Source organism: Tiliqua scincoides, chromosome 3 (genome assembly GCF_035046505.1).
Source record: "Tiliqua scincoides isolate rTilSci1 chromosome 3, rTilSci1.hap2, whole genome shotgun sequence".
In the NCBI taxonomy this organism is placed as follows: domain Eukaryota; kingdom Metazoa; phylum Chordata; class Lepidosauria; order Squamata; family Scincidae; genus Tiliqua; species Tiliqua scincoides.
In genome coordinates, this window is record NC_089823.1 from 65,631,834 (window position 1) to 65,647,623 (window position 15,790).

Sequence of the window (15,790 nt, forward strand, 5' to 3'; positions counted from 1 at the left end):
TACAGGCACGCACTTGAGCAAAGAATCACTAATCAAACTTTAGGTTTAACACTAGGGATTAATATTTTCTAAACTTGATTTGGTCTTCACTGAACTGTGAACACAGGAACAAACTTTTTGGCATTCAGTACTTTGTTAAAAAAAGAAAAAAAAACTAGCCAAGATCCAGGTTCTTCACATTGCCCAGCTGTGTCAACAGTTCCAAGCAAAGGGGAATTTGCTTTGTCAAAACCGCTGGTGAAACTATTACCATAAGCAATGGCAGACAATTGTTCAGAACTCAAGGCAATGATATACAAAAGTCACTTATTGGTAGAACTTGATGACTTATTTACCAGTGGAGATTCTTCCCCATCTTTGCTTTTGATGTATATAGTTATAGGAACAGTAATATTAAATATACAGTGAGAACAGAATATGGGAAGGACAGATAATAGTTTATTATTCAGGTATCTGGAAAGAACTTTGAGAGGGGATTCAATCCTGGCATATCCATTGGACAGGCAGGACAGTTGTCTCTTCTGTAGGTTCTAAATGAAGGATTCAGCAACCAGTTTCTCACTGAAGACAGAATATGTTTGCAGAGTACCTGCCTATCACATGTGCACAGTTACTTTCTGCCCTGCCGCACTCTCCACTGGCACCTTAGAATGCGTGAATGGAGGACTCCCATATAAAAAAGAAAGGCATGTTCAGAGCAGATATTTTTTACCTATTGTAGCATAGAAGATTGCTATATCTGTAGCACAAAAGATAGCAGAGCTGATACCTGTGAAGTCCCAATACTTTCCATGGCTGTGACATCAGTGAAATAAAACATGGGGGTAGGAACCACAAGATACATTGTACCCAACAAAGCATGAATGAATGGCTTGGGAAGAACAAATGCAGGCACCATCCCAAACCTTAGTGGCATGATCACAGCAGTTATTAAGTAGGTTTGGCTCCACCAGCTCAGGTGCATATTACCAAAATGAAACCAGTCTTAGTGAAGAAATTTACCTCTTTCTGAAGGACAAAAGCAAAGCTGGGGACTACCATAAACTGACTGCCCAGTCCTATCCTAGGACTTACTGTTCCGCCATTGTAAATCAGCTGCCAATGATGTGTGGAGAGTGCCACTGACAGCCATCTGCAGCACCTGCTGCAAAGCAGCATCAACATATGCCACCAAATGGCTGACATACATCCAATGAGTCCCACAGGTGATTGGGCCGACTACAGGGAGGTAAGTAAAAAAAATACGTTTACCTCTGTCCTGCAGGCTGTCCTGATCACCTTCCCCACCATGGCATGCAGTGCAGCTTCCACTGGTGTGACTGCATGCTATGCGGTGAGGTGAAAGGTCTGACGAGATGCCTTAAATCTGGGTGTGAAGCATGTTGGAAGTTAACAATGTGGAGTCTTACTTAGAATTTTGGTTTGTTCTTTAGACCAAAAAACTATTTTGAGATTGCTCTAACAAAAGGGAGGGAAAGAGAGACATTTTAACAACAACAAAAAACCCAGAAAAGACACAGAAGCAGCTGATGCCAAAGTCCTTCTTCAACCTAAGTGGACTTTCTTTGCTGTTCCTGGCCAGTCACAAAGTGAAGCAGGTCGATTGCTGTAACAACACCGAACACCATCTGCCTTTTACTGGATTTGCCATCAGTGTGATCTGGAGGAGAGAAGCATGAGAGAGCCATGATTTTCTTCTGTCTTTATGGAACTAAAAAACATGCTTGTTTTTCAAATTAGTCAGGCATCCCTATCCACAGAACATCTGATGGGGTCACTATGTTCTGTTTAAAGTATCAGTAAGGAAGTCTGAACAATCTGATCCTCTGCTCTGCTGCCGTTGACCCCAGAGCACAGGCCAAGGAAAAGGTCTCAGGTCAGGTTCTGCCATGGGAAACCAGCCCTGCCTATGCTGGGGCACTAGTGTGTTATTGCTCAATGAGAGCCCCCAAATAGTGTCACTGCACCAAGCAATGGACATTCTTGAAGACAGGGAGAACACTTTGAGATGGATACAAAGTCATCATCACATCCTAAAGGCCAGAAGAATGGCCTTGTTACCTAGTAACTAGCCCAACATCTGGTGCGAAGAGGCAAGCAAGGGGTTATCCCCGGGGGTGGGGGGATAAACCCTGGGGAAATTACTCTGCACTCTTTGCACTGCATAAAGTGGCTCCAGTTATTGAGACACCAGCCTTTACTTGCTTCACAGCAACTGAAGCAGTATAATTGGACTAAAGTAGTGATTTAAATGCCCCTTATTAAAAGAAATCAAGGACTTGAAATTGCCAAGAGATGAGAAAGTGCTATGGAAGCAAGAACTTTTTATTCAGGCAAATATTTTGTGAGCTTGGAATTATCATGTAGGTTTTTTAATGGCTGACCTCAGAGAGCCATTTAGTGAGGCAGTTTTGTATACTAAGAAGTTATATTGAAGTCTCCTTAGTTATTTTAAAAATCTGCAGAGGCCTTTGGGACAGGATGAATTTATAATCTAAATAAAGCTATATATGAGAACAAGCTTAAGAACAAACACAGTTATGTCCACCACAGGAGGACAGTGGAGGCTGGGAAGAAGATGGAAAATATCTGTGTCAGCACAGAAGTGATGAGAGGGTCATGTACCTGAGATCCCAACCCCAATTGTCAAAGGCAAAACTCCTGGGAACTTCAGCAATCCTGAATACATCTTTGAGAGGTTTTTGTTTTCTTCTTTTACATAAGTGATATTTAAATGAAGTACAGTACGTACTATTTACTATATAGACCACTATAGTGGTTCTAAGCTATGGGTTGTGACCCACAAGTGGGTTGCAACCCAATTTTTTATTAGAAAAGAATCTATATGCCAGCACCCTAGACAGTACTGCAAAAAATGATTGCCTTCCCTACTAACATTGTGCATTTGCAGCACCTCTGTTTCAAGTATATGGGAACACCTTGAATATCTTCTGCAGGCATTTACCTCTTTTTGGAGGTACCCTGAAACTGGTGCAAAAATGCACCATTGACAGTGGTGCAGAAACACACCGTCGGTAGTATATGGGAAAGTCCACACCCGGCACTTCTTTCAAGAGGCACCCAAGTGCAGATGTGCCCACTTTCCACACCCTAGATATGCCCCTGATTGGGGCAATGGTGCAACAGTGGGCAGGAGGAAACTGTGCAGCTACTTAGCCCTTCTAAAGAAGCCAAGATAGCTTGGGGAACAAGGATGTAGAGAGATACCCCAACTGTGGGCACACCCTCCATTCTTATGCATAGCTGCTGTCTCTGGTGGTAATAATGGTACTTGGAAAAGTGGTACCCACAAAGAAATGTAGAAAAACCCTGCCAAATGATGACTTTATACTTACATTGAATCTGTTCATGGACCACCAGAGCAAAGTGATCTATTTCCAAAATATGAGAGAGCTTCCCCAAGTTGTCTTGCAGATGAATCTGCAAAGAAGAAGTGATCAGCCTTTAAAGATACAGCATCTTGACTTAAAACAAACTTAGACAAGCACCATGATCTCAAAACCACTCTATGCCTTTCTCATGAAGTCTTTAAAACTTGTGTTGCGACAGCAAGGCTGTAGAATTTAATTTGGTTTTCCTGTTAAATGCTGCTTGCTTAATAAAAAAGTAGAATGAAAATAGAAAAGACTTAAGAGCATGGCAACTAAAAAAAATGAGATTCAACTGTTCTCTCCACTTGATGCACAGCAATAACAATTCAAAAGGTATACATATCTAATAGCTGTATATTTTCCAGTCCTGTCAATATGAGTTGCAAGGGGCTATTTGGAGACAGATAACAGTAGGGAGGGAGAAAAAAATGATAAAAGCCTATCATTACAAACAAGCATTCCATTTTCAAGAACTGCATTTATCATCATCTGAGTGAGCTACTGAAAAACAGAACATAGAATCCTAGCTCCTACACAATCAATCAAGAGAAAGTTGCACAATGAAAATGCACCACAGCAGGTGTATTTTGTGGATTGAATTCAAATGTGGCCTTCCACCTAGGAAAGGTATCTTCCATTCCACTATAGACACCAACACCACCATGCAAAGGAGATAAGCTACATTCCTTCATACAACAGATGGTGCTCTTGAACAATGATTAATTTCTGAGCAGCGGGGTGGCCCGAAAAGTGGGCTGCAAGACCAAATGGTCAGTGCTATCCCCAGGTATATTAAAAAGCCCATTGATCATGGCAGCAGCATGATCACTGCAGTGTCATTGCCGGCACCGCCCACCTCCACAAATACTTACATGGTTACCAACTTCCAAGTAGAAGTTTAGGAACCACTGCCTTAAGCCATGGAGTGATCAGGCAAATATATTACATTTTATCCACAGAACTTTAAATATTGAAGCATCTCTCTGCTATAGCGGTAATTTAACACAAAAAGGAATCGTCTCTTTTAAAGCTATCACAAATCTATCTGGATGTTCTTCTAAGGTGCTGTATGCTGTTCTTTCAGTTTAAAGAAGAATTTGATCATTATGATGTTTCACCAACAAAGCAAACAAGGTGTTTGTTGCAATAATTTGACTCAAAAACTGGTAGACTCGGGAGGTCGGCACAGGGTAGATTTGCACCAGCCTATCTCAGCAGGTGCAGGGGTATGGGGAGGACAGTGAGAGGGGATTCTGGGGAGGGGGAAGGGCAGGTGAACTGGTCCCGAGAGAGGGATGATGCCAAGATCCAGCATTTAGGCCAAATCTGTAACCCCCCTCCTGGGCGACCCACCCTAATGCCACCCAGTGATGTGTGAAACAGAGGGGCACTGAAGCAGGGTTTCCTTAGTACGAAAACAGAGGTGTTGGGGACATCCTTCTGTTTTCATAAGGAAAGTTTTCTTCGATAACAGTGGGAGTTACTGGGGAGTATGAAGAGACATCAGAAGATAATCTACCTTTTTGAACTGTTTGTAGATGACTTTGCTAACTTGGTCCGATGGCTGTACTTTACCAGCAAGCACTGAAGAAAGCATGTTGCCAAGGGTAACCATTCCCAAAATCACTCTGAAGAGAAGAAAATGAAAACAAACCATATCAGTCAATCACTTCCAATGGGGCATTCATATTAGTCTGAGGCAGCAAAAACAACCAAGAGTTTTGTGATGGTCCCCTAAAGATGAACACACTTATTGCAACATAAAGTTCAATGAATTCCAGTCCACTTCATGAATCTGATGAATAAATAAGTGTGCTGGTCTTTAAAGGGCCACAAAAGTTTGTTGTTTTCCTATAAGATAAGTCTTTCTAGCAAGTTAATGGTAATTTCTTTCACTTTTCTCAGCATTTTCAGAGAGCTGCTGCTTTCATTTTGGACTGCAGTGTAAAACAGGAAAATCACATACCTAACTGCACGCTCCATGTATATATAAATAAAATTAAAGGTAAGGCCCCTGGAGGAGACCAGCATGTCTACTCAGGAAAGTAGGTATAATATCACCTGGTTAAGTAGGTAAAATATTTCAACCTCAGAGTAGAGAAGTGATGGGGAGATGGAATGTGATCCTTTCTCCATCCACCATTTTCCCATTTTAAAGCACCACATTCCCATCAGATTCAAAATGTTTTTGAATCTTGTGGAAGCAAAAAAAAAATTGCTTGGAAGTTGAAACACAGTATTATTATTAAAATTATTATTTAAGTGTATGAGTCACTTTTGCACCTACACTACTTGAACTGACTTGTATTACAGTGTTCTCATGCAAATCTGACTGCTTTTGAGACTAAGGCCTCCTTGCTTATGTATGTAATTATTAAATCTATTAGAAATCATATCCTACTTATCAACCAGATAACAAAGTAGCTAGCAATCACTGAACACAACGATAAATACAAAAGCAACAACCTGGACTTATCATTAATGTTTGCATAGCTCCATGCACAATGTTGCTCAGATATGAGCATTAAAAAAAAAAAAAAGACTTGCTACACTGAGCTGAAAAACAATATTGCTTCCTTTAACATGCCCTTCCCAGCGTTTCCCATTCTGTACTATTTGGGACAGTCTGTTTTTGACAATGCGAGTCTTTTTTCTTTTTTTTTTTATCTGTACTGCTGTTACCGCAGATAGGTACAACTCAATTAAGCTTGCTTAGGTTCTTGTTTTGTTCTCCTGCACATTAACTGGGATGAACTTTGGCGAGTGAACACCCTGCCTGAACTGCCACTTGTCCTAATCTGACCTACTGGCCAATTGCCCACCTGACTTTCAGTACTAAGGTGCAATTTGGGCCTCGTCAATTCTTTTACAAGTCACATCTAGGAGATGACTGAAGCCCTCATAAGGTAATTAACCTTGTCATAATCTTAAGGTGATATTTTAAAAGCCACAAACTGCAACTACAACTACACCTTCTTTAACCTCAAGGAAGTGACATGCACAAATCTAGGTTCATATCCTACTACAACATAGGGAATTTTATTTTTCATACGACGACAAAAAGGTGAGAGGTTTCATTCTAATTGGACCTAAATAGGTTGCCTGATTATTCTCCCACCAGTCTCAGAAGGTCTTCTGTACCAGTGGTTTGATTTCCCAAGGTCAAGAATCAAAGTGGTAGGTTCAAAGCAACTTTTAAAGTGTCAATTTTTCTTTGGAGAAATGAGCTTCAAAGGCATATAGTTTAAAAAAACAAACAAAAAAACCCATATCTGTTTCTTTACAAATGTGCACACTGGACTGCAGCAGCACTTATCAATCATGGTACTTCCAGGACACCATTAGTTAGATCCCAGACTAAGGGGCAAACTACACATCATGCTAAATGCAACATTAAGAGATATGCACGAGTCTGGCAATGTCTCTTCTGTAACAAAAAACAGCCAAAGGGAGCCTTTTTCACAGCAATTCGCTGCTTCAGGGGATGAAAGCTAGTGGGAAAATAGCTCAGGGAGAAAGAGTTACCCCCCCCCCCACTTGCCACAATCTCAGTCTGAATCGGGGAGTCCCCTGGGATTGGTAATGTATTTTGAGAGAGAGAGAGAGAGAGAGAGAGAGAGAGAGAGAGACTGACTGATAGATGTGAGTGCATCTTTTAGTTTCACATTTAGCACAACTTGTAGTTTGGCCTAAATCACTTCAGAGCAGAAGAGAGCAAACTACTCTCCTAGCTTCCAACTCATTTGGAACCAACAAAGCTTGTCCTTTGCTTTCAAGTGAATGTCATAATAATGATACGTTCTTTGTGCCTAAAGTCAAACAAGTTCTGAGAAGTTATTCCTTCAGCCAATTGCCCATTTCATTGGCTTCAATTGCTTCATTAAGCAACAGATTCCACCATACTGTAGGAAGACACACCTCCTACATTTTGCACAACATTAAAACATGTCAGAGAATGGAAGGGGGAGCAAGCAGCACCATTCAAGAAGTGTCTATTTTACACCCACTACCTCCTATGTTAAAAGAATTGGGGTTTATTTGGAGGGCGGTAGGAGAAAATAAGTGTCTGTACGTACCCAGATTCATTAACAACTGGTACTTGATCAAATCTCATCTCTCGAAGTATTTCAATTGTTTTTTCACAAGTGACAGTTGGTAACACTGTCAAGGGAGCAGAAAGGCACAGTTCCTGAACTTTCAGGTTCCACCACCTAGGAGAAAACCAAATAGCATAAAATCACTCCCCACACAAGATTTTATAACAAGCAATTCAGGGATGGAGAAAGTCTTTTGTGCTTTTTTCTGGCTAGACTAATGTAACCAATTACATCTTGAAGAGCAGATGCGGCAATTTACCCTCTGCTCCTGTACCAGAAGAGGTCATATAGAATATTCTGATAGGTGGTTCTTCTTTTTGTAATTGGAAGCGTGTTTGAGGTAATCACTGTATTTAATCTCTGATGTGCACGCACACAAGCTCCTCACATTACTGAAGGAAGAGCAACTGTTGGACAGGTGTGAGATACACAGTCTTCTTCCAGTCACTGGAATAAAATATTGCCCTGGGGAGAAAAGGTACCTGTCTCTTCTAGGGATGCTTCCCTCACTGGCATATCTGGGGGAGGTTCAATGCCTGGAGGTGCCACCTAGTGAGGTGCAGCACCGTGACCACCTCCTCCTGCCACCCATTTTTCCCCCTTGACATGGCCTTAGAAGACCTTCTGAGGCCTCCAGAAGCCTGAAAACATCACTTCCTGTTTTCGGTGAAAACAAAAAGTGACCATTTTAGGCCTTCCAGTGGCCTCAGAGGCCTACTAGGGAGGCCACATGTGGCCTCTCCAGCCCTCAGGAGGCCTAAAAATGTCACTGGTTTTCTTCAAAAACCAGAAGTTACTTTTTAGGATTGGGCGGCAGCATTTTGCAGTCCTGGCCCTGGGCGGCACAGGGGCCAGGATTGCAATAGGCTTTCCACATTTCCAGATGTGCACATGTGTCAGAATATGGGTACAGGCATCACCTATTCAAATGGTCCTTGTTGGAGCCATTTCCATTCTTCAAATGCTAGTGGATGAGGGAGATTCAAAGTGAGATTCTATGCTTTGTGTTATAAGTCAGAATCAAAGCTTTTACAGCCTTACTCCTATAAAGATCAGAACCTATTCTCATTGGTTCAAGATAGGTTTTTAAGTGGGAAGTTGTGGAAAGCCATGGAGTCACTTCTCATAATCATAAAACACTTCACGTCTGAGTATGTGCAAACATTCAAACTGTGCTATTCTAGTACACACTTGTAGGACATACTTTGGCAATTATTCACAGATTTACACACACATCTAGGCATCTTCAGGAATAGTTCTGATTTCTAGGAATCCTTATATTAAAAAAAATAAATGTGAGATCACCTCTCAAGCATATCTTATTGTCAGGGGCAATGCAAGTCTTTTGAGGGTCTGACAATATGGTCTATAAATTGACCTCCTCATCCAAGTGATGGATCTGGCTCAAATGACAACATGAGGATTCAGATGAGAATAGCCTAGACAGGCCGGAGCCTTAGCACACAATAAAGAGTACCTATTCCAAAAGAGTTAACAATCCAAATCATAATACCAAGTTACAGTCACTTCCCTTCTATGTATAAACATAATAAGCGGAGTGAAAGATTGGTTCTTAAAAGAAAAGGGGGACAGAAGCATATCCCTTAATTTTCTTCTGTTGATACGTAAATTGATGGTACCAGAATCCCATCACTTTTGCCAAGCAACAATAATTGGAGCATTGTATAACATGGAAAGATGTCCCAAGTACATTTACTGCTCAAATAGTACACAAAATACTGTGACTTTGATTGGATATTCAGATAAGGGACCTCTTCACCAACACATTTTACTAAGCATGAATGGGCATCATCATCTCACCAAGGTTTGTTAATAAGGTCATCCTCTTCTGTCACGAAGCCCTTTTGAGTCATCCACTTGTCATTCAAAAACTTGGACCTGGAAGCCAACAAGAAACTCAAGTCACAAGCACCAATCTAGGTTATACCTGCCTTAAAAGTAAATAAGCTATAAAGGACAACGTGGCATAAAATTTCATAGCTTCCAAATGAGAAAAGATATTATTTCAAACACTGGGTTCAGAGTCAGAGAATCTTTAAAAAGGTCACATAAGGAGAAGAAAAGTAGGCTACTGTACCCATAGGTCAAATTGGGCCTGAAACGCAGGCTCCAGCCTTACTAGGGAAAAGGAAAGCCGGCAACTTGCCCCTTGTCCTCTCACTGTGTCTCCTTGTGTGGGGTGCAAAATGGTCAGGCTAGAGCAGAAGTATAAAACTCATTTAATACAGAGGGCTGAATGATGCCTGTTGAGGGCTGGAAGTGATGTCAGTAAATGAGTCATGACAAGAAAAAAGCGCTTTGCTCTGTCTTAGGAACTCATTAGCTGCAGATGACAGAAGCGAAAATATGCAAATCTTGATCATATTTTCAAGAGACAGAAGAGCCCAATTTTCATGAGGGCCACCCTTTCAACAGTGACAGGGCAGCACAGCTCAGCAACTGGGAGCAGTGAATGATGATGCTGGGAGAGCCCAAGGGCCAGATAAAGAGATTCCAGCGCTGCATCTGGCCCACAGGCCTTATGTTTTACACCCCTGGGATAGAGCACCCAAAAACATCAGTGAGCAGGATATGTGGGGCACTGAAAATCTGAGATGCATCTAGAGACAGGAAAGTGTTTGAACAGCAACAAACTTTCAGAATAAGCAAGTTTGAGATTTCAGAGGGCCTCTGAAAGGGGGAAGCAGGGGGTACATCATGCCTGGGATCAAAAAGGGGGTCTGGAAGCCAAAGGAAGCCAAAAAGGGGGGCATGGGAGCTAAATTCACATTCGAAGGGAGAAGGGAAGGGGCCCAAAAGAAACTTTGTATCCCCTGATAAAATTCTTAGTGGCTCTGCCCCTACTCCAACTGCTATTAGCATCAGAGGGGAAGATACTGTACATACGAATGCAAGGACAGCACCCCCACCACTCCACCCCAAGTCAGTGCCAGGTATGAAGTGTGAAATAGGACAGTTGCTTACATGTAGTTTCTGACAGAGTCCGGAAGGATGACGACACAGCGCTGGTCCTCTTTCAGCTGTTTGGCAGCCTTCACAGCAACAGACATAGCACTGCCTGAGCTGCCACCTGTTAAGAGACAGACAACACTGTCAAAACTGCACAGAAGCTGTTCTGAAAATGCAGGTGTGGGGGGAATCAAAGAAAGATGTGAGCTCATAATCTCTTCAACGCTAATCCAAGACGTCCATTTGAGATTGTGTGGCCTCGTGCAGATTACAATCCCTGTAACTGACTCTCAGGAAGGTTCTGTATGCCAGTTGGCAATGCCTTGGAAAAACTTCCGGAAAATTCAAAATGACAAGCATTATTACATGGCAGAATGCAAAATATATGTAAAGGTAAGTAACAAACTTCTTGTAGCTTTCTTGTCCAAATCAATCCTCCACCTCCCCCCACGCTCTCTCTGTAGCATTAAGCAGGAAATAAGTAGGTTTTTTTTACATCAACCATATATAATCAAGGTTGGCGTGTGTAGTATAGATAGAACTACAGGCATGAGCAACATCACCAGAGAGAATGAAGAAAGTGTAATTATTTCCTCATTCTCTTTGGTGAGGAAAAGCTTGTCGTTCTGCAAGGGTGAGAGAACAGTGACAAGGACTTACTCCTTATGGGGCAAAGAGGGGGTTGAAAAGGGCTCTAGGGTCATGGCTATATTGTATTGACTGTTGAAACCAGGAGGTCTTCATTGTACTTCATGACACTGAGACTGTACCTGTTGAACTGGCCCCAGGAGCATGGCTTAGCCTTTACTTTTGGCCACTTCTTTCCATGAGCGGTTTACTGGTGTAATATACAATGTACAGCCGTGGGAACTATTGTAATTCCAAGGGTATATTGGATCTGCCAATTGCAGAAGTTGTCACATACACCATCCATAATCTCCCAACTCACACTTTACTCGTACACATAGCCCACTGAAAGGTGAACTGGCCCCACAAGCAAAAAATTCTGTCACGGCCTCATCTTTATTCTCACCCTGGCTACCCAGTTCTCTACACATGAAGGTAAGATTTGGAAAATACTCTGCAGAGAGCACTTACCACACAGCAGCCCTTCATCTCTAATTAACATACGTGCAAAGGTAAAGCTTTCTTCGTCATTGCACTTATACCATTTGTCCACCAGCTAAAAAGGAAGGGAAAACAAAGACATTATTTGACATATTCAACCTGTCTCAATACAGAAATGCCAGTTCTTTGCATCCACCCTGTTACATTTTTTTAATCCACTAGGTGTTCTGGAACAGAAACCCAGTGAATAACAAGGCACAACCTGTACATAAAAATATTGAAATACCAGCCAGCCCAAAACTGAACTTAACAGTTAACATGCATATTTGTTATGAGGAAAGGGAAGGACTATGGCCTACATACTCAAAGGTGGTGTAAAATACTCCTCACGTTTACACCACGGCTTTTCAGGCAGCAGGCATTCCTCTGCTGCCATAAGCTTGGAAGAGCCTCTAGAGCAGCTGAGGTTGGTGTTAGAAACCATAGCAGCGGGAAGAGGAATTTTGCAGCCCCTCCATGCTCATGATGATGTGTTAGATGAGCACAGGTGATCCCATCCCAAGGACCCAGTTCACATGAAAAACTCGGAGGTTGGGTTTTCCTCTTGAGATAAATCAGAAAAGGGCATTTCATGGCAATCCACTTGACCATTTTCGTGTCATGTTTATGCATCTTCCAGTCACATTTTCCATTTACTTCCAGTACATCCAACCCATCTAGAGAAGGCAAGCAAAGGTAAACAAGCAGCTTGACTTACTGATCTGTCTAGAACTGTAGGTATGAAATCATACCCGATCCCTTCCACTTCGTACGTTGTCTTGTCTGTTGAATTTAGTTCTTCAGGCTCTGCAAGAATGGATCCTTCTGGATCTACACCTATAATCTGTGAAGCAGTGTTTAAGACCATCATCATTTTGCTTTTCCAAACACAGCATTACATCACTGTAGGCATCTCAAAACACTGTTACGCTAATGTCACAAACATTTGTTTGGTCCTTGGAAAATGCCTAAGCAAGTGACCTTCTTGTTGCTATGAATGCCTGTGGGGAAAAAAACACCTGTGGCCTGCCCATACTCTGTTTTTACTTGGCTTAGCAATAGGGTCAATGGGTCAAGAGCTGGACCCCATTCAGATGTGAGGTCCAGTTACAACAAGTACACATTGTGTGCCAGCAGCCAGAAAGGCTTCACAGCATAATAAGATATGGAAGTTACGAACACTATTACGGGTTCTTGGATGAGGAAAAGTGGCCCTCACAGAGAAAAACATTAGATATATATGCAACACTAATACACATCTCTGTATCACTCCAAAGTGTTTTGTCAGGGAGGGAGATCACAGTACAGGACACAGAAGGAAGAGAGCCCAACGTAGTTTTGAATACGTTTAAAAGGCATCAGTAGTATAAATGATTGGAAGAACACAGGGTTGGCCCATCCATAGGCCAACTGAGGCAGTTGCCCCAGGCAAATTGATAGGGATAAGCTCACCTCCATCCACCCACTGCATCTCTTTACCCTCCCACTCCCTGGATTGAAAGAGGAGAGTGCAGTGGAAGAGAAAATGTGGAGGAGACAAGAGTGGTGAACTAGAGTGTCCACCTCTTCCTTTTCCATTCTTTTGAATGGGAGGCAGACCTTATCACCAGACAAGGGCAGCAGCATTTGGCATGTCATCTCAGGCACCGAGAGGTCTTGGGTCACACCTGGGAAAATATTGGTGGATATCCCTCCTCCAAACAAATGCTCCATGGAATGCTCCAAACAAGTGCTTCTTGGGAAAATTTTATGTTTTCCCAAGAAGATGAAATCAATATGTAGGACAGAAGCAAAAAAGTGAACTGCAACATCATTGGTATCTTTTGCAGACTGGAAGTCTGGGGGTGGGGAATTTTCTTATTAACTTCAATTTTCACATCATCTATAGCTTTGGTGTAGAAGTAACAAAGAATGTCAGAGGTATCCTATTAAAGGCCATTAGCATAATTGGAACATTTACACATTACAGTTTCATCAACATTCCAAAGTCCTGCAGTGATGAGCAAAGCAGCGACATGAATACTTTAGGTCAGCAATTTTTAACCAGTGTGTTGCATCACATCGGTGTGCCATGAAAGGTATGCAGGTGTGCCATGGGAGTTTGAAGCACAGTAATTGAAAACAGCTGAAAAACTTTTCCGGGTTCTGTGGCTCTGCTTTTAGGGCACAACTGTCTGTAGTTATGAATTGTCTGTCACGGTGAAGGAAGAGGGACAGACAATTCATAACTAAAGACAGTTGCCCTAAAAGCAAAGCCACTGAACCTGGAAGAGTATCCTGGAAGCGACATCACAAGAAGCGGCCACTGCGCCACAGGAAGAAAAACGTTGAAAATTGCTGAACTCACTTTGCATTCAGGACGTTTCTCTTTTAGTTTCCTGGCAAGGCCTGTGATGGTGCCCCCTGTGCCAGCTCCAGCCACAACCATGTCTACATTACCTATTGAAAGAGGTGAAAAACAAAACATAGGATTGAAGTGGTTTACAGGCATTCAAGATAAAAAATCTGAACAAACTCACACTTAAAAAAAAATTTTAAGGTCAAGATTGATTTCAAAGTAATTGAAGCAGAACTTATGTCAGAAAACAATGCCACACACCACCTTCCTCTCCAAGCTACAAGGCAGTCACCAGTCATTATTACTGTACTTCCTGCATATCTGCTGATATATTTGCTGTACACTTCAAGTTCTGCTTTACCAACAAATGGATTTTCATTTGTATTCTGAGATTCCATAGATAAGGCTCTTGGACCTTTTAAAGTGGCAATCAAGATAAATTGTTACAACTTCTCCCATCTTTGCAAAGGTGCACTGGCCAAAATTCAACACAATTATCAGTACCAACCATCCTGCCCTTTATTCAATGGCCCTATATACATTGCTTTATTTAAATTACAACACTGTAAAAACATGTTCAGATATTCTTCAGCAAACAGCACAAGCAAAGTAAACTAGCATCCTAGAATGACATACGACAGTGTATCTCAAACTGTGGGTCGGGACCCACCTAGGTGGGTCACGAGCCAATTTCAGGTGGGACCTCATTCATTTCAATATTTTATTTTTAACATATTAGGCTTGATGCTACCATGGTATGAGACTGCATTTGGGGAAATGTTACAGATCTGTACTTTTAACTGGCTGCTATGTATATGCTTTCAACAAAGATAGTGAATGGGGCTTATTCCTGGGTACGATTGTAGCCTAGGAGCGTAAAAATTTTTCCTGCTTGATGATGTCACTTCCAGTCATGACATCACTTCCGATGGGTCACAACAGATTCTCATTCTAAAAAGCAGGTCCCGCTGCTAAAGGTTTGAGAACTGCCAATATACTAGATTTGGGTGAGAGGCTGTGAAGTGTAAGAGTGATTTCTACAGCAGAATAAGTTTTATTAAACAGAGTGGGAAAAATATCTTATATTGGAGCGCCCTCTGCTGACTCCATGGTAGCAAATGCAAAAAAAAGAAAACTGCAAATTGTCCAGTTCTTAAAGGAAAGCTAGGAAGTTTATTATTTGCAAAATAAATTTCTAACCTCATCAAAGCCGAGGGCTCAGAGTGCGTAACATACATTAACAAACAAAACAATAATGGAAGTCTGGCCTAAGTCAAAGTACAGTATATGCTGAAGTACTGTATGAAATTTGGATGTAGGAGATCAAGGGGCCAAGCTTTGTTCAGCCACAAAGTTCCCTAGACAATCTTAAAAAAGCAGTGCCTCTCAGGGTTCACACATGACAGAAGTAGCAGGTGGATCATCTGTACTCAGAGGAAATTTTCTACGAAACCAGAACATCCATAGCAAGTAACAAATTAAGGAGCAAGCAGGGCACCATTACAAAAAGAGCCATCTTGAATCCATGTACCCTGTGTATTCAGTTTCCTTGCCAGCCACAAACTTAAAAAAGATGCTTGTTTTATTAAAAAACAGCTTCATTATGAAAGGAAGGAAAAGATTAATTCTTCCTCTAAGAACAAAACCCATTTTATTTATCCAACTAGCCTGTGTGCCTTGTGTGATCTATCTATTCATTAGTCATGGGCTACAAAAACTGAGGCTTACTGTACTGGCTCCATGGGATCTCTTTTGAGCATGACTTATATCAGCCATCTCCCCCATGAAATCCATCCCTCTCATCTGAAAGTCCAAACAAAACTCAAAATTGAAATAGCTCTTGGGTGGCAGCCAGTATAAAAGTTTTGCTTCCAATTAAAGAGATA

The 15,790-nt window shown here is 41.7% G+C and overlaps 1 protein-coding gene across 1 annotated transcript in view; it reads right to left on the reverse strand.

Moving 5' to 3' along the window:
• Positions 1–343: 343 nt before the first annotated feature.
• Positions 344–15,790, reverse strand: part of LOC136644144 (cystathionine beta-synthase-like protein) — a 45,666-nt gene continuing 30,219 nt past the window's right edge. The window contains exons 8-16 of the mRNA XM_066619718.1: positions 13,914–14,005; positions 12,285–12,410; positions 11,558–11,642; positions 10,475–10,580; positions 9,311–9,388; positions 7,469–7,603; positions 4,912–5,020; positions 3,357–3,441; positions 344–1,660 (exon numbers count right to left, since the gene is read on the reverse strand). Of these exons, the coding sequence (XP_066475815.1) occupies positions 1,551–1,660; positions 3,357–3,441; positions 4,912–5,020; positions 7,469–7,603; positions 9,311–9,388; positions 10,475–10,580; positions 11,558–11,642; positions 12,285–12,410; positions 13,914–14,005 (926 nt within the window). The 3' untranslated portion in view covers positions 344–1,550. The remainder of the gene's footprint in view (positions 1,661–3,356; positions 3,442–4,911; positions 5,021–7,468; positions 7,604–9,310; positions 9,389–10,474; positions 10,581–11,557; positions 11,643–12,284; positions 12,411–13,913; positions 14,006–15,790) is intronic.